The following is a 24,769-nucleotide window of genomic DNA, read 5'->3' on the forward strand; positions in this document are numbered from 1 at the left end:
GGGATGAGTGAGTGCTCGTTGTGGCCTCCCTGTAACGCGAGGTGTTAGGAAAATAACACCGGAACTATTGCAATCGGCTTCATTATGCACTAAACATTCTTTTGACACGAACCTTTATAGAAGTGGTCGCCGCAGATGCGCGAGGCATTCGTCGGTTCCCATTGCGTTCCGTTGTCGTTGAAGCGGTTTAAGGCTTTAGCCCACCGCTTTCGCCGCAGGGCCTGCAGGTTTTGCGATGGGAATCTAAAGAAGCCTATGTTGGTCTCTGCTTCGGCGATTCACGCACTCGACTGCAACACGGTTGTCGGGCATGTCGAAGCGGCTGCCGCTCAAGACGCCTGCTTAATCGAGCCATATGCCGGCTTCAGTAACGCGGCGTCTTTTCATCTAACAAGCACCAAAATACAAGCTCACTAAATGCTGGAACAGCTCCACCCAAGTACCACGATGAGGTGTTGCCGGCTCTGCCAGCATAAAGAAAAAATGGTGGCGGTTTGTTTCACAGAAACTCTCGCAACCTTGAGGGTTTCCCCTATTTTCGTCACCTGCTCTGGTTTTGTCCCCTATTTTTGTTCAATGTAGCACTGAATATTGCCAAGACTTTCCTGAGGAAAGAAGAAAATGCAGTGGCAATACTTTACTACACGATGGGATTCTTGAAGTTGCTCAGGAAAGCACATGTCCGCACAACGGCATTGCCAACATCAGCCGTGTTCACTGGGTGTCCGCCGTCGAGATTGTGGAACTCCTTTATCCTTCTAATCACACGCTCAATGTGTGCCCGCGCTCTTGCGATTTTTCTTGTTTTGATTACGTTATTTGCCGTCATTTGACTCTGAGATGGCTCGTTGAAAGGGGGCATGTATCCCTTCACCCCACCAGGAAGTACATCAAAAATAGGGAAACCCTTATCCATCATTATGGCATCGCCAGGCTCCAGGAGGCTCGGCAGGCCACTTTCAATCACCATTTGCCTGTCGGAAACTGATCCACCCCATACCTTTGACACAAATGACACGTAACCATCTGGTGTTGCACCGACTACAAACTTAATGGTGTTAGCATGTTTGTACGGGGAATAAGTTTGTTTCTGTGCTTCCATACTTGAAGGCGTTTGAATTCTCACTTCCATGCCTTCAATGACGATTCAAGTGTCTGGAAATTCTCTAAAATGGTGAGGAAAATGTTTCTGAACCGGTTTTAGAGGAGGGAATCTTGTCATTTGGCGCTGTGCTTTTTGAAGGTACACTATCCACTTGGAGAACAGCTTGCTGCAATGTGACACGTACTCCAAGATCGTGTGCGACTTCCTGCAGTGGCATTCGTGTGCGGAGACGCACAAGCACTAAAAAAAACTGCTCCTTGCAACCAAGGATAGGCTCGGGCCCTCTCCTCGAACGTGACATTCCTCCTGCTAGTACTGTGTACGGCCCTTCAAACACGCTGTATGAAGGCAGTCCAGTGTAAAAGTAACACTCACTGAGGCCCATAAGAACGCTCACGTTCAATTGCCGGTCCTCCATGCTTGCACAATGCAACTGCCATTGTGCGAGCCGTTCCTGAGCTTTCTTCATGGATGCTTGGGTTTCTTCCAGCTCCCTTTTCAGCGAAGCCTCTCTCCCTGTTGATAGCTGGAGGGCAGCCTGCGTTGCTTTCAGCTCCTTCCTCAAACCGTCAACCTCACAGGAAGATGGCATGGCCAGGAGGGCCAATGTAGCTTCTGCGAAAGAGAGAGAGAGATAGAGAATTGGTGAGCTTGGCTACTGGGTATTTTTTGGGCTCCAAAGGATGATGACTGCGTTGTGTAACTCTCTGTGACCGACCGCACCTATTCAAAATCGTTCAATTTGATCGATACTTTGGAAGCCCCTTTTCATAGGGTTCCAGGCATTGCTGGAACAAGTAAAGCTATTTGGAGTTAGATCAGAAAATGCCCTTTCAAAATCAGTTTTGTTTCCATTTTTGCAACAGAAACATTTTTTGACACGCGTTTGCATCACCTGGGTTGTTGCTTCTTAGTTGAACTGTCTATTCGGACAGTTTTCGTACTGTTTCATTTTAAAAATGTCACGTGGCGTTGCAATAGAGAAGGCTCTTAGTGATCTTTTTTTTTCATGCAACAGCTACTCGGCCAAAGTTTACAGGGCACAATTCTGGCGCATTAGACCTCATTCCTGCAAGCAGGGCTACAATAGCAAGACAGATGGTGATAATAAAGTGCAACTTTGTTCTGAGAGATAACTGACCGTGAACGTCAACAAGTATCAACCACAGAGTTCCATTCTCAACTTCATGCATGTTTTCCGCATCGTGTGCTACTGTGCTGACCGGAAATGCAAAGTCAGTCATTGAAAAGAAGTTTTTACATTACGTGGGGGCAAATGGGTGCCTCATATTGTGAAACCGCCAGATTTCTTCCAGGAAATTACCCGAAACTACATTTTGAAGTGTACGTTGAGCTTCACCGCATGGCACGAGCACCACACATGCTGACATATTTTGTTGTATCTGACGAAATGTTCCGTGCAAGTTGACATTTTTTCTAGGGCATGTTTTTGAAATGTTTCCCTACAAAATGTATCTTCTAATTTTTTTTTTACTACGGGTGGTTTGTTATACACCACTCCTTTGTCATTTTCTTCGACAACTTGACGAAAATTTTGATTTTGGTATTTTTTTGCTACTATGATGTACAAAAACATTTTAAGAACTGGTGTTATTGAAAGGGCCGTTAAATAATCTGCATTTTGTGTTCCTTTAATTAGTGCCTAATCGATATTTTTAGCACAACAAAATGTTTTCTTTGACCCCTAAAAAATCAGTCGATTTTCCCGCGGTCACGAAAGAGTTAAGCGCACAAGGGCTACTAAACCAAACCACCCTCCAAAGCAGCCTTTTTCTGCTATGGACAGCGGTTTTTCCGCTAACGAGCCATTTAGGCCTCCACTTTAAACGTGACATTGCATTATAGTATTTTGGCTGCCCCAGCTGGGTGCAGTTAAGCTGCAGCTATAGAGGCAAGTAGAGCAAAATTCCAAAAGTAAATAAAACTTTACAATGTTATACGAACTACCGACACAGTGAGTATTGTAATTTATGCCGAACAAAGCAAGGGTCAGCTCTGTGCAAAGGTGGCAGCGGTGCGTGTGCTCCCCACACAGTGAACCCCACCTATAAGTGGGGAAATAACCACACCTGATCATACGAGACACCTGGAGCAGAGACTAAAGGCTGACACGAAAAGCCATCGCATGGGGCCAAGCAAAATGGCAAGAGCACGAAGCAGATTTGCAACAAAGTTTAACAAGTAGTGGTACACTGTACCCATCTCAGAAGTCAAGCGTCCTGTTGAGTTCGCACCTGGAGAGGGAAAGGCACAAGAAACTGATTACTGTTGTTCCAACCAAGTTCATTTTTCATTTAAGTATTGTTCTTTCTTCTGTTCTTCTCTTCCTTGGGCTCTTCATCGCCTGTGCACAGAGCACTTCCTGCATTGAGAGAAGCTGAAGGATTATTATGCATCACTTTGACATGCCTGGCATACTTCTTTAGGCAGCACAGTTGCGGAAAGATCATACCTGCAGCACAGTTAAGTGACTCCTCGTCATCACTAGTACCACACGTGTCAGTGCTGCTGTTTTCAGCCTGCAGGCCTGCAGAGGGACCTGGCTGTGGTTCCGTGTTGGAGCCTGCAGAGTGCAATGGGGTTATTACAGCCATTTATCTGCCTGTCTTGGACTTCAGTGAAGTCCCTGTCAGTGCGCACTAACCCATTGGCGCTATGGTTAAAAAGTACTGCCAACTCTCCAAAGCCAACGTTCCTAATCTTAATATACCCGGCTAAGGTGTAGTGCCGCTTTGTATGTAGTATTTTGCCTCCTTAGCAAACACAGCTTAGAAAAGTTGTTGCACAATAAGCAGCTTTGCGCACATGTCCCCTCTCTAACTATCAAGCCTACGCAAGATTTCTCATTGGTATTTCTCACTGACATGCATGCCATTGAACGGGGAGGAGTAACACTGCTTAGCAAACGCGTTTCTCCTTTTTTGCGACGTGCTGGGTTTGAATAACGACTTGGATAACTTGGGGTTCCCTCCCCTGACACACTGCATTTAAACATACATTTAATGAAACAAAAAAACACATAAATGTGATGGATATTTATCACCTCTTGTGTTGTCGGGCAAAGCTGCTGCAGAAACATCAGCAGCTGGACTAGCAGCAGGATCAGCTGCGGTACCTGCATAGGGAAAACAAGTAGTGCCACCAGGCATGTCAGGTGGTCAGAATATTCTGCATTTTAAAACATTATTGACAAGTTCAGTTTACATGTGATGTTCCTAAATGTAGGATTTATGTTCAACAATGTTAGCGGGCAGATGGCTATGGTAGGATGGGCACCTCAGGAAGCCGTCGAAAAAAACAGCACTTTGTGATCGACGAGTGGTAGACCGTGTTTGTGACAGACTCTTGTCAACTAATGCACGGTGCCTGACAAAAATGTTGGGACGGTTGGCTCATAAAAAAAGCTACAAAAACAGCACGTGTCACTTATACAACAAAACGCTGCAGAAGGGCGCAGCTGTGTGTGCTCAGCATGCATCAGTTCCATTATCTTGGCATGTTGCGGATCTGCCCAGCTGTTGTACGATGCGATCACGAGGCGGACGATCAAAGAAAATTGATTGGACGTGATCGGGATGAGCGAGTGCTCATTGTCGCCTCCCTGTAATGCAAAGTATTAGGAAAATAACACCGGAACTATTGCAATCGGCTTCGTTATGCACTAAACATTCTTTTGACATAAACCTTTATAGAAGTGGTCGCCGCAGATGCGCGAGGCATTCGTCGGTTCCCATTGCGTTCCGTTGTCGTTAAAGCGGTTTAAGGCTTTAGCCCACCGCTTTCGCCGCAGGGCCTACAGGTTTTGCGATGGGAATCTAAAGAAGCCTATGTTGGTCTCTCCTTCGGTGATTCACGCACTCGACTGCAACACAGTTGTCGGGCATGTCGAAGCGGCTGCCGCTGAAGACGCCTGCTTACTCGAGCCATATGCCGGCTTCAGTAACGCGGCGTCTTTTCGTCTAACAAGCACCAAAATACAAGCTCACTAAATGCTGGAACAGCTCCACCCAAGTACCACGATGAGGTGTTGCCGGCTCTGCCAGCATAAAGAAAAAATGGTGGCGGTTTGTTTCACAGAAACTCTCGCAACCTTGAGGGTTTCCCCTATTTTCGTCACCTGCTCTGGTTTTGTCCCCTATTTTTGTTCAATGTAGCACTGAATATTGCCAAGACTTTCCTGAGGAAAGAAGAAAATGCAGTGGCAATACTTTACTACACGATGGGATTCTTGAAGTTGCTCAGGAAAGCACATGTCTGCACAACGGCATTGCCAACATCAGCCATGTGCACTGGGTGTCCGCTGTCGAGATTGTGGAACTCCTTTATCCGTCTAATCACACGCTCAATGTGTTCCCGCGCTCTTGCCATTTTTCTTGTTTTGATTACATTATTTGCCGTCATTTGACCCTGAGATGGCTTGTTGAAAGGGGGCATGCATCCCTTCACCCCATCAGGAAGTACATCAAAAATAGCGAAACCCTTATCCATCATTATGGCATCGCCAGGCTCCAAGAGGCTCAGCAGGCCACTTTCAATCACCATTTGCCTGCCGGAAACTGATCCACCCTATACCTTTGACACAAATGACACGTAACCATCCGGTGTTGCACCGACTACAAACTTAATGGTGTTAGCATGTTTGTACGGGGACTAAGTGAGTTTCTGTGCTTCCATACTAGATGGCGTTTGAATTTTCACTTCTGTGCCATCAATGACGATTCGAGTGTCTGGAAATTCTCTAAAATGGTGAGGAAGCTGTTTCTGAACCTGTTTTAGAGAAGGGAATCTTGTCATCTGGCGCAGTGCTTTTTGAACGTACACTATCCACTTGGAGAACAGCTTACTGCAATGTGACACTGCTACTCTAAAATTGCGTGCGACTTTCTGCAGTGGCACTTCTGTGCGGAGACGCACAAGCACTAAAAGAAACTGCTCCTTGCAACCAAGGATCAGCTCGAGCCCTTTCCTCGAACATGACATTCTTCCTGCTAGTACTGTGTACAGCCCTTCAAACACGCTGTATGAAGGCAGCCCAGTGTAAAAGTAACACTCATGGAGGCCCGTAAGAACGCTCACGTTCAATTGCCGGTCCTCCATGCTTGCACAATACAACTGCCATTGTGCGAGCCGTTCCTGAGCTTTCCTCATGGACGCTTGGGTTTCTTCCATCTCCCTTTTCAGCAAAGCCTCTCTCCCTGTTGATAGCTCGAGGGCAGCCTGCGTTGCTTTCAGCTCCTTCCTCAAACCGTCAACCTCACAGGAAGGGCATTTCCAGGAGGGCCAATGTAGCTTCTGCGAAAGAGAGAGAGAGATAGAGAATTGGTGAGCTTGGCTACTGGGTATTTTTTGGGCTCCAAAGGATGATGACTGCGTTGTGTAACTCTCTGTGACCGACGGTACCTATTCAAAATCGTTCAATTTGATCGATACTTTGGAAGCCCCTTTTCATAGGGTTCCAGGCATTGCTGGAACAAGTAAAGCTTTTTGGAGTTAGATCAGAAAATGCCCTTTCAAAATCAGTTTTGTTTCCATTTTTGCAACAGAAACATTTTTTGACACGCGTTTGCATCACCTGGGTTGTTTTAAGTTGTGTTGCCAGTTTCATTTCCATACGAGGGTCTCGCCAGTTGGCTAGTGTTGCTTCTTAGTTGAACTGTCTGTTCGGACGGAGTCTCTTAATAAGTTTTCGTACTGTTTCATTTTAAAAATGTTATGTGGCGCTGCAGTGGAGAAGGCTCTTGGTGATCTTTTTTTTTTCGCGCAACAGCTACTCGGCCAAAGTTTACAGGGCACAATTCTAGCGCATTACACCTCATTCCTGCAAGCAGGGCTACAATAGTGAGACAGATGGTGATAATAAAGCGCAACTTTGTTTTGAGAGATCACTGAACGTGAACGTCAACATGCATCAACCACGGAGTTCCGTTTTCAACTTCATGCATGTTTTCCGCATCACGGGCTACTGTTCCGGCCGGAAATGCAAAGTCAGTCATTAAAAAGTTGTTTTTACATTACGTGGGGGCCAATAAGTGCCTTATATTGTCAAACAGCCAGATTTCTTCCAGGAAATTACCCGAAATTAGACATTTTAAAGTGTACGGTGAGCTTCACCGCATGGCACGGGCACCACACGTGCTGACATATTTTGTTGTATCTGTAGAAATCTTCCATGCAAGTTGACATTTTTTCTAGGGCGTGTTTTTGAAATGCTTCCCTACAAAATGTACCTTCTAATTTTTTTCTACTACGGGTGGTTTGTTATCACCACTCCTTTGTCATTTTCTTCAACAACTTGACAAATATTTTGATTTTGGTATTTTTTTTGCCACTGTGATGTACAAAAACATTTTAAGAACTGGTGGTATTTAAAACGCCGTTACATAATCTGCATTTTGTGTTTCTGTAATTAGTGCCTAACTGATTTTTTTAGCTCAAGAAAATGTTTTCTTGGACCCCTAAAAAATCGGTCGATTTTCCCGCGGTCACGAAAAGAGTTAAGGCCACCAGGGCTACTAAACCAAACCACCCTCAAAGCAGCCTTTTTCTGTTATGGACAGCGGTTTTTCCGCTAACGAGCCATTTAGGCCTCCACTTTAAACGTGACATTGCATTCTAGTATTTTGGGTGCCCCATCTGGGTGCAGTTAATTGCTGCAGCTTTAGAGGCAAATAGAGCGAAATTCCGAAAGTAAATAAAACTGTACAATGTACGAACTACCCACACGAGTGAGTATTGTAATTTATGCCGAACAAAGTAAGGGTCAGCTCTGTGCAAAGGTGGCAGCGGTGCGTGTGCTCCCCACACAGTGAACCCCACCTATAAGTGGGGAAATAACCACACCTGATCATACGAGACACCTGGAGCAAAGACTGAAGGCTGACACAAAAAGCCATGGCATGGGGCCAAGCAAAATGGCAAGAGCACGAAGCAGATTTGCAACAAAGTTTAACAAGTAATGGTACACTGTAGCTATCTTGAAAGTCGAGCGTCCTGTGCAGTTCGCACCTGGAGAGGGAAAGGCAAAAAAAAAATGATTACTTTTGTTTCAACCAATTTCGTTTTTTTAAGTATTGTTCTTACTTCTGTTCATCTCTTCCTTGGGCTCTTCATCGCCTGTACAGAGCACCTCCTGCATTGACAGAAGCTAAAGGATTACTGTGCATCACTTTGACATCCCTAGCATACTGCTTTGGGCAGCACAGTTGCGGAAAGATCATACCTGCAGCACAGTCAAGTGACTCCTCGTCATCACTAGTACCACACGTGTCAGTGCTGCTGTTTTCAGCCTGCAGGCCTGCAGAGGGACCAGGTTGTGGTTCCGTGTTGGAGCCTGCAGTGTGCGATGTGGTTATTACAGCCATTTACCTGCCTGTCTTGCACTGCAGTAAAGTCCCTGTCAGTGCGCACTAACCCATTGGCGCTATGGTTAAAAAGTACTGCCAACTCTCCAAAGCCAACGTTCCTAGTCTTAATATACCCGGCTAAGGTCTAGTGCCGCTTTGTATGTAGTATTTTGCCTCCTTAGCAAACACAGCTTAGAAAAGTTGTTGCACAGTAAGGAGCTTTGCGCACATGTCCCCTCTCTAACTATCAAGCCTACACAAGATTTCTTATTGGTATTTCTCACTGACATGCATGCCATTGAACGAGGAGGAGTAACACTGCTTAGTGAACGCGTTTCTCCGTTTTGCGACGTGCTGGGGTGAATAATGACTTGGATAACATGGGGTTCCCTCCCCTGACACACTGTTTCTAAACAGACATTTAATAAAGCGAAAAACGCCGGTAGTTAAGGTATTCGCATAAATGTGATGGATATTTATCACCTCCTGTGTCGTCGTGCAAAGCTGCGGCAGAAACATCAGCAGCTGGACTAGCAGCTGGATCAGCAGCAGTACCTGCATAGGGAAAACAAGTAGTGCCACCAGGCATGTCAGGTTGTCATAATATTCTGCATTTTAAAACATTATTGACAAGTTCAGTTTACGTGTTATGTTCCTAAATGTAGGATGCATGTTCAACAATGTTAGCGGGCAGACGGCCATAGTAGGACCGGCAGCGCAGGAAGCAGCCGAAGAAAAAGAGCGCTTTGTGATCGACGCGTGGGAGACCGTGTTTGTGACAAAGTATTGTCAACTAATGCACGGTGCCTGACAAAAATGTTGCGACGGTTGGCTCATAAAAAAAAAAGCTACAAAAACAGCGCGTGTCACTTATACAACAAAACGCCGCAGAAGTGCGCAGCTGTGTGCGCTCAGCATGCATCAGTTCGATTACCTTGGCACGTTGCGGATCTGCCCAGCTGTTGTAAGATGCGATCACGAGGTGGACGATCAAAGAAAATCGACGGGACGTGATCGGGATGAGTGAGTGCTCGTTGTGGCCTCCCTGTAACGCAAGGTGTTATGAAAATAACACCGGAACTGTTGCAGTCGGCGACGTTATGCACTACACATTCTTTTGACACGAACCTGTATAGAAGTGGTCGCCGCAGATGCACGAGGCATTCGTTGGTTCCCATTGCGTTCCGTCATCGTTGAAGCGGTTTAAGGCTTTAGTCCACTGGTTTTGCCGCAGGGCCTGCAGGTTTTGCGATGGGAATCTAAAGAAGCCTATGTTGGTCTCTTTGCTTCGGGGATTCACGCACTCGACTGCAACACGGTTGTCGGGCATGTCGAAGCGGCTGCCGCTGAAGACGCCTGCTTAATCGAGCGATATGCCGGCTTCAGTAACACGGCATCTTTTCGTCTAACAAGCACCGCAATACAAGCTCACTAAATGCTGGAACAGCTCCACCCAAGTACCACGATGAGGTGTTGCCGGCTCTGCCAGCATAATGAAAAAATGGTGGAGGTTTGTTTCACAGAAGCTCTCGCAACCTTGAGGGTTTCCCCTATTTTCGTCACCTGCTCTGGTTTTGTCCCGTATTTTTGTTCAATGTAGCACTGAATATTGCCAAGACTTTCCTGAGGAAAGAAGAAAATGCAGTGGCAATACTTTACTACACGATGGGATTCTTGAAGTTGCTCAGAAAAGCACATGTCTGCACAACGGCATTGCCAACATCAGCCATGTTCACTGGGTGTCCGCTGTCGAGATTGTGGAACTCCTTTATCCGGCTAATCACACGCTGAATGTGTTCCCGCGCTCTTGCCATTTTTCTTGTATTGATTACGTTATTTGCCGTCATTTGACTCTGAGATGGCTTGTTGAAAGGGGGCATGTATCCCTTCACCCCATCAGGAAGTACATCAAAAATAGTGAAACCCTTATCCATCATTATGGCATCGCCAGGCTCCAAGAGGCTCAGCAGGCCACTTTCAATCAACATTTGCCTGTCGGAAACTGACCCACCCCATACCTTTGATACAAATGGCACGTAACCATCCGGTGTTGCACCGACTACAAACGTAATGGTGTTAGCATGTTTGTACGGGGAATAAGTGAGTTTCTGTGCTTCCATACTAGATGGCGTTTGAATTTTCACTTCCGTGCCATCAATGACGATTCGAGTGTCTGGAAATTCTCTAAAATGGTGAGGAAAATGTTTCTGAACCTGTTTTAGACAAGGAAATCTTGTCATGTGGCGCAGTGCTTTTTGAAGGTACACTATCCACTTGGAGAACAGCTTGCTGCAATGTGACACTGTTACTCCAAAATCGCATGCGACTTGCTGCAGTGGCATTCCTGTGTGGAGACGCCCAAGCCCTAAAAGAAACTGCTCCTTGCAACCAAGGATCGGCTCGGGCCCTTTCCTCGAACATGACATTCTTCCTGCCTAGTACTCTGTAAAGCCCTTCAAACACGCTGTATGAAGGCAGCCCAGTGTAAAAGTAACACTCACTGACGCCCGTAAGAATGCTAACGTTCAATTGCCGGTCCTCCATGCTTGCACAATACAACTGCCATTGTGCGAGCCGTTCCTGAGCTTTCCTCATGGACGCTTGGGTTTCTTCCAGCTCCCTTTTCAGCAAAGCCTCTCTCCCTGTTGATAGCTCGAGGGCAGCGTGCGTTGCTTTCAGCTCCTTTCTCAAACCGTCAACCTCACAGGAAGATGGCATGTCCAGGAGGGCCAATCTAGCTTCTGCGAAAGAGAGAGAGAGAGAATTAGTGAGCTTGGCTACTGGGTATTTATTTGGCCTCCAAAGGATGATGACTGCATTGTGTAACTCTTTGTGACCGACCACGCCTATTCAAAATCGTCCAATTTCATCGATTCTTTGGGACCTCTTTTCATAGGGTTTTAGGCGTTGCTGGAACAAGTAAAGCTATTTGGAGTTAGATCAGAAAATGCACTTTCAAAATCAATTTTGTTTCTGTTTTGGCAACAGAAACATTTTTTGACACGCGTTTGCATCACCTGGGTTGTTTTAAGTTGTGTTGCCAGTTTCATTTCCATACGAGGGTCTCGCCAGTGGGCTAGTGTTGCTTCTTAGTTGAACTGTCTATTTGGACGGAGTCTCTTAATAAGTTTTCGTACTGTTTCATTTTAAAAATGTTATGTGGCGCTGCAATAGAGAAGGCTCTTTGTGATCTTTTTTTTTCGTGCAACAGCTATTGGGCCAAACATTACAGGGCACAATTCTAGCACATTACACCTCTTTCCTTCAAGCAGGGCTACAATAGCAAGACAGATGGTGATAATAAAGTACAACTTTGTTTTGAGAGATAACTGACCGTGAACGTCAACAAGCATCAACCACAGAGTTTCGTTTTCAACTTCATGCATGTTTTTCGCATCGCGTGCTACTGTGCTGGCCGGAAATGCAAAGTCAGTCATTGAGGAGGACGAGGAAGAAACGTTTATTTTACATATTTAGAGCAGATGGGCGGCCACCTTAGTCCAGGTAGCCGCGTGCTGTCGCTGCTCGGGTGGCCCGCTGGATCAGGCTTTGCTGGTCCTGCAGGTCCGAGCTGGTCAGCGCGCATTCCCACTGCTCGAGAGTAGGTGTGGGGAGTGGGGAGGGGTGGTGTGGGCAGAAGAATACGAGGTGGGGGGTTGTGTCTGGGGTGTGGCAGTCATGGCAGTTATAGGTGAAACGGCTGGGGGAGATATGGGAGAGGATGGTGCCGTTGTAGAATGTATTTGTTTGGAGACGTCGCCAGATGCGGGATTCTTCGTTGGTGAGTGCAGGGTGTGGGGTAGGGTACACTCGGAGGGTGTGGCGATAGTGCGCTAAGATATCGGAGTAGGTGGCTGGTAGTGGGTGTAGCGTGTCAGTCAGGGTGTCCAAGTCGCCCGGCCTCGTCGGGAGTGCCCGGAAGTGGAGTTCGCGGGCCGCAGCGTTGGCTGCTTCGTTCCCGGGGAGGGAGGCATGACCTGGGGTCCCAACAATGGTTACGTTAGGAGGTAATACTATGGCTTGTCGAAGCTTGAGGGCAGGTAGAGGAATTCTTCCCAGGAGGTATCCTCGACAGGCTTGCTGCGAGTCCGTGATAATTGTGAGGTAGTCGCACGTTGCTGTATGCATTGCTAGGGCTATTTCGGTAGCTTCCGCTGCAGATGGAGAGAGGTGGCGGTATGTGGCCGCAGTGTATAAGGTGCCGTTGGTGTCGGTGACCGCTAGGGTTGAGTGGGAAGGTGAGTGAGCGATGTCGGTGTAGCGGGTGTCGTTGTCCGATGAGTACTTCTTATGTAGTCAGTCATTGAAACGATGTTTTTACATTACGTGGGGGCAAATGGGTGCCTCATATTGTCAAACCGCCAGATTTCTTCGAGAAAATTACCCGAAACTACTAGACATTTTGAAGTGTACGCTGAGCTTCACCGCATGGCACGAGCACCACACGTTCTGACATATTTTGTTGTATCTGACGAAATGTTCCGTGCAAGTTGACATTTTTTCTAGGGCGTGTTTTTCAAATGTTTCCCTACAAAATGTATCTTCTAATTTTTTTCTACTACGGGTGGTTTGTTATACACCACTCCTTTGTCATTTTTTTCGACAACTTGACAAAAATTTTTATTTTGGTATTTTTTTGCAACTACGATGTACAAAACACATTTTAAGAACTGGTGTTATTGAAAATGCCGTTACCTAATCTGCATTTTGTGTTCCTGTAATTTGTGCCTGAGCAATTTTTTTAGCACAAGAAAATGTTTTCTTGGACACCTAAAAAATCTGTCGATTTTCCCGCCGCCACGAAAGAGTTAAGGGCACTAAGGCTACTAAACCACACCAGCCTCCAAAGCAGCCTTTTTCTGTTATGGACAGCGGTTTTTCCGCTAACGAGCCATTTAGGCCTCCACTATAAACGTGACATTGCATTCTAGTATTTTGGCTGCCCCAGCTGGGTGCAGTTAATTGCTGCAGCTTTAGAGGCAAATAGAGCAAAATTCCGAAAGTAAATAAAACTGTACAATATACGAACTACCTACACGAGTGAGTATTGTAATTTATGCCGAACAAAGCAAGGGTCAGCTCTATGCAAAGGTGGCAGCGGTGCATGTGCTCCCCACACAGTGAACCCAACTATAAGTGGGGAAACTAACCACACCTGATCATACGAGACACCTGGAGCAAAGACGGAAAGCTGACACGAAAAGCCATGGCATGGGGCCAAGCAAAATGGCAAGAGCACGAAGCAGATTTGCAACAAAGTTTAACAAGTAATGGTACACTGTAGCTATCTTGAAAGTCGAGCGTCCTGTGCAGTTCGCACCTGGAGAGGGAAAGGCAAAAAAAAAATGATTACTTTTGTTTCAACCAATTTCGTTTTTTTAAGTATTGTTCTTACTTCTGTTCATCTCTTCCTTGGGCTCTTCATCGCCTGTACAGAGCACCTCCTGCATTGACAGAAGCTAAAGGATTACTGTGCATCACTTTGACATCCCTAGCATACTGCTTTGGGCAGCACAGTTGCGGAAAGATCATACCTGCAGCACAGCTAAGTGACTCCTCGTCATCACTAGTACCACACGTGTCAGTGCTGCTGTTTTCAGCCTGCAGGCCTGCAGAGGGACCAGGTTGTGGTTCCGTGTTGGAGCCTGCAGAGTGCATTGTGGTCATTACAGCCATTTATCTGCCTGTCTTGGACTGCAGTAAAGTCCCTGTCAGTGCGCACTAACCCACTGGGGCTATGGTTAAAAAGTACTGCCAACTCTCCGAAGTCAACGTTCCTAATGTTAATATACCCGGCTAAGGTCTAGTGCCGCTTTGTATGTAGTATTTTGCCTCCTCAGCAAACGCAGCTTTGGAAAGTTGTTGCACAGTAAGGAGCTTTGCGCACATGTCCCCTCTCTAACTATCAAGCCTACACAAGATTTCTCATTGGTATTTTTCACTGACATGCATGCCATTGAACGAGGAGGAGTAACACTGCGTAGCGAACGCATTTCTCCGTTTTGCGACGTGCTGGGGTGAATAATGACTTGGATAACATGGGGTTCCCTCCCATGACACACTGTGAGATCTAAACAGACATTTAATAAAACAAAACAAACACCGGTAGTTAACATATTCACATAAATGTGATGGATATTTATCACCTCCTGTGTTGTCGTGCAAAGCTGCTGCAGAAACATCAGCAGCTGGACTAGCAGCTGGATCAGCAGCAGTAACAAAACAAGTAGTGCCGCCAGGCATGTCAGGTGGTCATAATATTCTGCATTTTAAAACATTATTGACAAGTTCAGTTTACATGTTATGTTCCTAAATGTAGGATTCATGTTCAACAATGTTAAAGAGCAGACGGCTACAGTAGGACCGGCAGCACAGGAAGCCGCCGAAGAAAAACGGCACTTTGGGATTGACGAGTGGTAGACCGTGTTTGTGACAAACTTTGTCAACTGATGCACGGTGCCTGACAAATTTTGGGATGGTTGGCTCATTAAAAAAAGCTACAAGAACAGCGCGTGTCACTTATACAACAAAACGCCGCAGAAGTGCGCAGCTGTGTGCGCTCAGCATGCATCAGTTCGATTACCTTGGCACGTTGCGGATCCGCCCAGCTGTTGTAAGATGTGATCACGAGGCGGATGATCAAAGAAAATTGACGCGACGTGATCGGGATGAGCCAGTGCTCGTTGTGGCCTCTCTGTAACGCAAGGTGTGATGAAAATAACACCGGAACTGTTGCAGTCGGCGTCATTATGCACTACACATTCTTTTGACACGAACCTTTATAGAAGTGGTCGCCGCAGATGCGCAAGGCATTCGTCGGTTCCCATTGCGTTCCGTTGTCGTTGAAGCGGTTTAAGGCTTTAGTCCACCGCTTCCGCCGCAGGGCCTGCAGGTTTTGCGATGGGAATCTAAAGAAGCCTATGTTGGTCTCTGCTTCGGCGATTCACGCACTCGACTGTAACACGGTTGTCGGGCATGTCGAAGCGGCTGCCGCTGAAGACGCCTGCTTAATCGAGCGATATGCCGGCTTCAGTAACGTGGCGTCTTTTCGTCTAAGAAGCACCGCAATACAAGCTCACTAAATGCTGGAACAGTTCCACCCAAGTAGCACGATGAGGTGTTGCCGGCTCTGCCAGCATAAAGAAAAAATGGCGGTGGTTTGTTTCACAGAAGCTATCTCAACCTTGAGGGTTTCCCTTTTTTTTTGGTCACCCGCTCTGTTTTTGTCCCGTATTTTTGTTCAATGTAGCACTGAATATTGCCAAGCCTGTCCCGAGGAAAAAAGAAAAGGCAGTGGCAATACTTTACTACACGATGGGATTCTTGAAGTTGCTCAGAAAAGCACATGTCTGCACAACGGCATTGCCAACATCAGCCATGTGCACTGGGTGTCCGCTGTCGAGATTGTGGAACTCCTTTATCCTTCTAATCACACGCTCAATGTGTGCCCGCGCTCTTGCGATTTTTCTTGTTTTGATTACGTTATTTGCCGTCATTTGACCTTGAGATGGCTCGTTGAAAGGGGGCATGTATCCCTTCACCCCATCAGGAAGGACATCAAAAATAGTGAAACCCTTGTCCATCATTATGGTATCGCCAGGCTCCAAGAGGCTCAGCAGGCCACTTTCAGTCACCATTTGCCTGTCGGAAACTGACCCACCCCATACCTTTGACACAAATGACACGTAACCATCTGGTGTTGCACGGACTAAAAACTTAATGGTGTTAGCATGTTTGTACGGGGAATAAGTGAGTTTCCCTGCTTCCATACTAGATGGCGTTTGAATTTTCACTTCCGTGCCATCAATGACGATTCGAGTGTCTGGAAATTCGCTAAAATGGTGAGAAAGCTGTTTCTGAACCTGTTTTAGAGGAGGGAATTTCGTCATCTGGTGCAGTGCTTTTTGAAGGTACACTATCCACTTGGAGAACAGCAGAAGGGAATCTTGTCATCTGGCGCAGTGCTTTTTGAAGGTACACTATCCACTTGGAGAACAGCTTGCTGCAATGTGACACTGTTACTCCAAAATCACGTGCGACTTCCTGCAGTGGCATTCCTGTGCGGAGACGCACACGCACTAAAAGAAACTGCTCCTTGCAACCAAGGATCGGCTCGGGCCCTTTCCTCGAACGTGACATTCCTCCTGCCTAGTACTGTGTACAGCCCTTCAAACACGCTGTATGAAGGCAGTCCAGTGTAAAAGTAACACTCACTGAGGCCCATAAGAACGCTCACGTTCAATTGCTGGTCCTCCATGCTTGCACAATACAATTGCCATTGTGCGAGCCGTTCCTGAGCTTTCCTCATGGACACTTGGGTTTCTTCCAGCTCCCTTTTCAGCGAAGCCTCTCTCCCTGTTGATAGCTCGAGGGCAGCCTGCGTTGCTTTCAGCTCCTTCCTCAAACCATCATCCTCACAGGAAGATGACATGTCCAGGAGGGCCAATGTAGCTTCTGCGAAAGAGATAGATAGAGAGAGAATTAGTGAGCTTGGCTACTGGGTATTTTTTTAGCCTCCAAAGGATGATGACTGCGTTGTGTAACTCTTTGTGACCGACCGGTCACAAAGATTGGTCGATTTTCCCGCGGTCAGGAAAGAGTTAAGGGCACAGGCCTACTAAACCAAACCACCCTTCAAAGCAGCCTTTTTCTGTTATGGACAGCGGTTTTTCCGCTAATGAGCCATTTAGGCCTCCACTTTAAACGTGACATTGCATTCTAGTATTTTGGCTGCCCCAGCTGGGTGCAGTTAAGGTGCAGCTTTAGAGGCAAATAGAGCAAAATTCCGAAAGTAAAACTGTACAATATACGAACTACCTGCACCAGTGAGTATTGTAATTTATGCCGAACAAAGCAAGGATCAGCTCTATGCAAAGGTGGCAGCGGTGCATGTGCTCCCCACACAGTGAACCCCACCTATAAGTGGGTGAAATGACCACTCCTGATCATACGAGACACGTGGAACAAAGACTAAAGGCTGACACGAAAAGCCATGGCATGGGGCCAAGCAAAATGGCAAGAGTACGAAGTAGATTTGCAACAAAGTTTAGCAATTAATGATACACTGTACCTATCTCGGAAGTCGAGCGTCCTGTGGAGTTCGCACCTGGAGAGGGAAAGGCACAAGAAACTGATTACTATTGTTCCAACCAAGTTCGTTTTTGATTTAAGGGGGGGCGAGGGTCTTAAAACTAACTTTTTTATTTATGGGTAAAAACTTATGAAAATTTGCACACAAATGTGTTTTTCTCTGTAGATTTCAAATATGCAATTATATTTGAGCTGCTGCTGATAGTTCAAAAGTTATCATACAAAGTCTGAACCGCAATTAGGTAATTTCTTACGCAGCTTTAATGAACTTTCTCATTGCATTTTGTAGCTTTTAATTACATGAATTGATAGCCAGAGAGTTCCCATACCCGATGACATTCTTCGTTTTTCTTTAAAGTCATGGCATCCAAAAAAAATATGTCAAGTATAAAAGATGGCAGTATTCGATATTTTGGCTCATCAAAATAACTGCAAGTCATTATTTATGCGTAGCCTAAACAGAAAAACTAAGAATGTCATCGGCTACCTCAGGCTGTACTGAAAAAAATGATACCAAGATTGACCTTATGAAGCAAAAAGAAGTTTCCAAAAAGCTGCGTAAGGCCGAGGGAAGAGACCAAAAATATGAAACTGAGAAAACTGCATTTGAAGTTTGGCCATATGTTATGAGATGAACCATCAGTAGTGTAGCTTCAATATTTCCCAGTCACAAAGACATGTTCTTCCCGTTCTCAAATCTGTCTTTGGATTCCACAAATGTCAACTAGAACTGGAGATACCAAAGGCCAAGTAACGGACCCCATCAGGAATTCAGAAAAATTTATCGACTTCGAATTGGTTGGCGTCTTGCTAGCGTTGTGAAATCTGGTGGTGTCTTTCTGGCGTTGTGAAAACTGCAACAGTCCTTCGTAAACTGCCATTGTCCATTACAGTGCACTGCGGTACCCAGAATATTGGGTACGGCAGAAGTGTGAGGGTGAAACTTGCTTTAGATGCCCCCCTTTTTTGTTCTTTGGTGAGGCTATTTTTTATTCATGTTTTTTGTGCTGGAAGTTTGAGAGGATACAGGGGTGGGACACTGTGCAGTGCGTTCTTCGCAAATGCATCATTTTGTTGGCCCTTAGAAGAGCCTTTTGTGGAAAATAAATGTAGCCGAAAGGCAAACTTTCTTGGCCTATGGCTGGAAAAAGGTTGGGCGATCCTGTGACAAAGCACTAAGCTTTGAGTTCGTGACACTGAAGTTCTGAATGGGGGAGGGGGGAGGGGGGAGCTTTCACAAGTTGCAGAAGGTAGGCTCTACCAGTTGATGCTGATTTACAGCTGTCCAGGGCTGTAGTCCGTGGACCTGTCCACCTTGTGCCGCTTGGCAAGCGTCCTCTTGCTGGCGTCGTTGCTCAAAAAGGCTGCGGTCGACTTCTTGAGCCTTTTCCTGTCTTTCTCAAGGCTCCGACGAACGAGGCAGCTGCCTGCAGTGTAGCCGAGGCCCGCCGCAATGCTCTCGTTGGTCTCTCTTCTGCCCCGATTGAAGACCGAAACGGCTTCGGCAACTGCTCGGGTGATGCTTAGCAGTGATGCATGCTGATTTTTGGACGCCTGAGTCCAAATCACAGAGTGCAGGCACTCACTTGCATTCTGAGTCTTGCCATCTGCACACCGCTCCAGCAAGGCCTCATCACTCAGGCGATCAAAGATGGGCTCCAGTGCGGCGCGAACTGAGTCCGGCAAAGGGTCTTTGTGTGGAGGGGGCGCCTCCCCGTTGGCAACAGCGCGGTTGAACTTGCACCACGAGCTGGCACCATCAGGGCACAAGCTGTGGTCGGGAGCACCATCTGTGGAGGCCATGTGGCGAAGTGTAGCTTGCACTGCCTTCTGCATTGCCGGCACGTCATGAGCATGGCTGCGGAGGGCATACCCGTAGTAGCTGGAGATTCTTCTGATTTTTTGGTCCGTGAGCTTTCCTCGGCCCCCAAGCGTTACGCCCTGGGCCTTCTTCTGTTCGCGTACATTTCGCAGGGCAGTGTGCATACGTTTGCACACATGGTTGATGCAGTCCTTTTTTTCTATGGGGACAAACCCATAGACTCCTTCTTCCTTCAAGCTGTGCATGGTGCGGCTATCTCCATCGGACATCACGGTTGTGTACCGCAGCCCATTCTTGGAGAGCGAGCGCTTGAACATTATCAAGGCTGCCTCTACTTCCATGCGTCCTGCACCACAGTCAATGTTTCGCTGGCACTCGTGCTCGGCCAGCCAATCTTCGTAGCCCTCATCTGAAGCTTTGGGTCCAATGGCACAACCTAGGCAAAAGTTGGAGAGGACTACGTGATCAATCACCAAGCCGGTGTACACTTCAATGATGCAGCCCACTCCAATGTGTGATGACCGTCCCCTTGTCATCCACGTGCCATCAAACATCACATCTATGTTGTTTGGCGGCTGACCAAGGTCAGAGTACAAGTCCTTGATGGCATGCACACTATCAGCTTCAGAGACTGCTGCAGTGTTCTCACAAACCTGAACCACTTTCCTCAAGTGCGCTTGGAATGTCTTGTGGTGCAGGCCTCTGTGCGACAAGTTCATACCAGCACAAAAATCCGACAAAGCAGTCACCCCCTTCCCGATGCTTTGAATACTTTTCAAAGCTCTCATATTCACTTCAAAAGGAGTGATATTGCCAGATCCTTCTGTCCTTGGTGAGGAAAAACGTTCCACACGGTGTTCACAAACCGAGCACGTCACCTCGAGCTTCACGGCGAGTCCGTACTGCCGATCTGCCTTCCTCAAATCCGGCGCCGCCAGCCCACACTTGCCGCACTTGACGTGCGCAAAAAGGTCCTTCAGCATTGCAAAATCCACCAGGACAAAATCTGTGCCGGAATCTTCCTCTGAGTGCGCCAAATCCACTTCAAGGAGGTCGAATTTCCGCTGCGTTGCTGACTTGGTCTCCATGCCGCGCTTGACTTCGTCCGCGTGTTCCGTACGCGCGGCGATCTCCTCCGCCGTGTAATACCTCGTGTCGAGCCGGCAAGACGTGCTTGGACCAGGTCTGGATTCCGGAGATGGTTGGTCAGGCGATGGGGCAGGCGACGCAATACGAGGCGGCGAACGATTCTCATCCGGCGGAGTCGAGCGGCCCGAAGTCGCACCACGCGACCTTGGGATAGGCTGACGACGCTTTCGCTTCCCGTACGCATGACGGGTCGTCTTCTTCAAACGTACGTCTCCTGGCATCAGTCACGCGATGGAAAAATCAGAAGAGACTGTAAAAAGATCTAGCAAAACTGCTAAAAGCGAGCGCTGCGTCGGAAGAGCGGACTCCGTCAGACGCGCGTAGCAGACGCCATGATAGCGACCGCCATGACAGCAGTCGCGCCGACCAATGGGAGGGGTCGTATGGCAAACTCAAACCGCGCGCGCCCGCTCTAGCCAATCGGCGGCCGAGAAGGTGCCTTTAGAAAACTGGCAAGGGCGGTCGTCCTACTCGGGCGACGCCATTTTGAGATATCGCAAAATGCGCACAAAGAAACAAGCTTCAAAACAAGACCAAGATGGCGGCGATCGGTCGGCTGCTTCGCCCGCGGGGCGCGCCGGAATACGAAGCAACTTTTGCCCGATTCGGCGCATTTCGTGGCCCCCGAGGCGTTTGGAAACATGATTTTAGAGCATTTCCCGATGAAATTTCGCGTTGATTTTTTGAAGGGAGGTGCTTGAATGTACAATAATTCCAAAAATTGGATTTTCTCAAAATCGATTTTTTGGCCGTTTTTGACCATTCTAAGACCCGCGTCCCCCCTTAAGTATTGTTCTTTCTTCTCTTCATCTCTCTCTTGGACTCTTCATCGCCTGTGCACAGAGCACCTCCTGCATTGACCAAAGCTAAAGGATTACTGTGCATCACTTTGACGTGCCTAGCATACTGCTTTAGGCACCACAGTTGCAGAAAGATCATACCTGCAGCACAGTTAAGTTACTCCTCGTCATCACTAGTACCACACGTGTCAGTGCTGCTGTTTTCAGCCTGCAGGCCTGCAGAGGGACCTGGCTGTGGTTCCGTGTTGGAGCCTGCAGAGTGCATTGTGGTCATTACAGCCATTTATCTGCCTGTCTTGGACTGCAGTAAAGTCCCTGTCAGTGCGACTAACCCATTGGGGCTATGGGTGAAAAGTATTGCCAACTCTCCGAAGCCAACGTTCCTAATCTTAATATACCCGGCTAAGGTCTAGTGCCGCTTTGTATGTAGTATTTTGCCTCCTTAGAAAACACGGCTTAGAAAAGTTGTTGCACAGTAAGGAGCTTTGGGCACATGTTCCCTCTCTAACTATCAAGCCTACGCAAGATTTCTCATTGGTATTTCTCACTGACTTGCATGCCTTTGAATGAGGAGGAGTAACACTGCTTAGCAAACACGTTTCTCCTTTTTGTGACGTGCTGGGGTGAATAACGACTTGGATAACACGGGGTTCCCTCCCCTGACACACTGTATCTAAACAGGCATTTAATAAAACAAAAAAACACCGGTAGTTAACATATTCGCATAAATGTGATGGATATTTATCACCTCCTGTGTTGTCGTGCAAAGCTGCTGCAGAAACATCAGCAGCTGGATCAGCAGCAGTACCTGCATAGGGAAAACAAGTAGTGCCACCAGGCATGTCAGGTGGTCAGAATATTCTGCATTTTAAAACATTATTGACAAGTTCAGTTTACATGTTATGTTCCTAAATGTGGGATTCATGTTCAACAATGTTAGAGAGCAGACGGCTATAGTAGGACCGGCAGCACAGGAAGCAGCCGAAGAAAAACGGCACTTTGTGATTGACGAGTGGTAGACCGTGTTTGTGCAAACTTTGTCAACTGATGCACGGTGCCTGACAAAAATTTTGGGACGGTTGGCTCATTAGAAAAAGCTACAAGAACAGCGCGTGTCACTTATACAACAAAACGCCGCAGAAGTGCGCAGCTGTGTGCGCTCAGCATGCATCAGTTCGATTACCTTGGCACGTTGCGGATCCGCCCAGCTGTTGTAAGATGTGATCACGAGGCGGATGATCAAAGAAAATTGACGCGACATGATCGGGATGAGCGAGTGCTTGTTGTGGCCTCCCTGTAACGCAAGGTGTGATGAAAATAACACCGGAACTGTTGCAGTCGGCGTCATTATGCACTACACATTCTTTTGACACGAACCTGTATAGAAGTGGTCGCCGCAGATGCGCGAGGCATTCGTCGGTTCCCATTGCGTTCCATCGTCGTTGAAGCGGTTTAAGGCTTTAGTCCACCGCTTTTGCCGCAGGGCCCGCAGGTTTTGTGATGGGAATCTAAAGAAGCCTATGTTGGTCTCTTTGCTTCGGCGATTCACCCACCTGACTGCAACACAGTTGTCGGGCATGTCGAAGCGGCTGCCGCTGAAGACGCCTGCTTAATCGAGCGATATGCCAGCTCCAGTAACGCGCGGTCTTTTCGTCTAACACAAGCTCACTAAATGCTGGAACAGCTCCGCCGAAGTAGCACGATGAGGTGTTTCCGGCTCTGCCAGCATAAACAAAAAATGGCGGTGGTTTGTTTCACAGAAGCTATCTCAACCTTGAGGGTTTCCCCTATTTTCGTCACCTGCTCTGGTTTTGTCCCCTATTTTTGTTCAATGTAGCACTGAATATTGCCAAGCCTGTCCTGAGGAAAAAAGAAAATGCTGTGGCAATACTTTACTACACGATGGGATTCTTGAAGTTGCTCTGAAAAGCACATGTTTGCACAACGGCATTGCCAACATAAGCCATGTTCACTGGGTATCCGCTGTCGTGAATGTGGAACTCCTTTATCCGTCTAATCACACGCTCAATGTGTGTCCACGCTCTTGCGATTTTTGTTTTTTTGATTACGTTATTTGCCGTCATTTGACCCTGAGATGGCTCGTTGAAAGGGGGCATGCATCCCTTCACCCCATCAGGAAGTACATCAAAAATAGTGAAACCCTTATCCATCATCGTGGCATCGCCAGGCTCCAAGACGCTCAGCAGGCCACTTTCAATCACCATTTGCCTGTCGGAAACTGACCCACCCCATACCTTAGACACAAATGACACGTAACCAGCTGGTGTTGCACGGACTAAAAGCTTAATGGTGTTAGCATGTTTGTACGGGGAATAAGTGAGTTTCCGTGCTTCCATACTAGATGGCGTTTGAATTTTCACTTCCGTGCCATCAATGACGATTCGAGTGTCTGGAAATTCTCTAAAATGGTGAGAAAGCTGTTTCTGAACCTGTTTTAGAGGAGGGAATTTCGTCATCTGGCGCAGTGCTTTTGGAAGGTACACTGTCCCCTTGGAGAACAGCTTGCTGCAATGTGACACTTACTCCAAAATTGTGTGCGACTTCCTGCAGTGGCATTCCTGTGCGGAGACGCACAAGCACTAAAAGAAACTGCTCCTTGTAACCAAGGATCGGCTCGGGCCCTTTCCTCGAACGTGACATTCCTCCTGCCTAGTACTGTGTACAGCCCTTCAAACACACTGTATGAAGGCAGCCCAGTGTAAAAGTAACACTCACTGAGGCCCGTAAGAACGCTCACGTTCAATTGCCGGTCCTCCATGCTTGCACAATACAACTGCCATTGTGCGAGCCGTTCCTGAGCTTTCCTCATGGACACTTGGGTTTCTTCCAGCTCCCTTTTCAGCGAAGCCTCTCCCTGTTGATAGCTCGAGGGCAGCCTGCGTTGCTTTCAGCTCCTTCCTCAAACCATCAACCTCACAGGAAGATGACATGTCCAGGAGGGCCAATGTAGCTTCTGCAAAATGGATAGAGAGAGGGAGAATTAGTGAGCTTGGCTACTGGGTATTTTTTCAGCCTCCAAAGGATGATCACTGCGTTGTGTAACTCTTTGTGACCGACCGATCACAAAGATCGGTCGATTTTCCCGCGGTCAGGAAAGAGTTAAGGGCACAGGCCTCCTAAACCAAACCACCCTCCAAAGCAGCCTTTTTCTGTTATGGACAGCGGTTTTTCCGCTAACGAGCCATTTAGGCCTCCACTTTAAACGTGACATTGCATTCTAGTATTTTGGCTGCCCCAGCTGGGTGCAGTTAAGGTGCAGCTTTAGAGGCAAATAGAGCAAAATTCCGAAAGTAAAACTGTACAATATACGAACTACCTACACGAGTGAGTATTGTAATTTATGCCGAACAAGGCAAGGATCAGCTCTATGCAACGGTGGCAGCGGTGCATGTGCTCCCCACACAGTTAACCCCACCTA

The 24,769-nt window shown here is 47.2% G+C and overlaps 1 protein-coding gene and 4 pseudogenes across 1 annotated transcript; all 5 read right to left on the reverse strand.

The window, feature by feature from the left end:
* Positions 1-640: 640 nt before the first annotated feature.
* On the reverse strand, positions 641-1,523 carry LOC144139967 (uncharacterized; annotated as a pseudogene).
* Positions 1,524-5,018: 3,495 nt separating this feature from the next.
* LOC144138778 (uncharacterized) lies at positions 5,019-6,364 on the reverse strand (annotated as a pseudogene).
* Positions 6,365-9,764: 3,400 nt separating this feature from the next.
* Positions 9,765-11,309, reverse strand: LOC144138776 (uncharacterized; annotated as a pseudogene).
* A 4,091-nt stretch (positions 11,310-15,400) lies between these two features.
* On the reverse strand, positions 15,401-17,635 carry LOC144138777 (uncharacterized). Its single transcript, XM_077671239.1, has one exon. It carries the CDS (start codon positions 16,356-16,358, stop codon positions 15,777-15,779), a length of 582 nt encoding a protein of 193 aa, XP_077527365.1. The 5' UTR covers positions 16,359-17,635; the 3' UTR covers positions 15,401-15,776.
* A 5,590-nt stretch (positions 17,636-23,225) lies between these two features.
* Positions 23,226-24,282, reverse strand: LOC144139968 (uncharacterized; annotated as a pseudogene).
* Between the last annotated feature and the right edge of the window lie 487 nt (positions 24,283-24,769).

This window comes from Haemaphysalis longicornis, unplaced genomic scaffold, assembly GCF_048455015.1.
Source record: "Haemaphysalis longicornis isolate Haplotype H1 unplaced genomic scaffold, Haemaphysalis longicornis Haplotype H1 scaffold_5, whole genome shotgun sequence".
In the NCBI taxonomy this organism is placed as follows: Eukaryota; Metazoa; Arthropoda; class Arachnida; order Ixodida; family Ixodidae; genus Haemaphysalis; species Haemaphysalis longicornis.

Bases quoted from the DNA above. Each gene is read 5' to 3' on its own strand.
- LOC144138777 (XM_077671239.1), bottom strand. From the start codon at position 16,358: ATGACGAAATTCCCTCCTCTAAAACAGGTTCAGAAACAGCTTTCTCAC.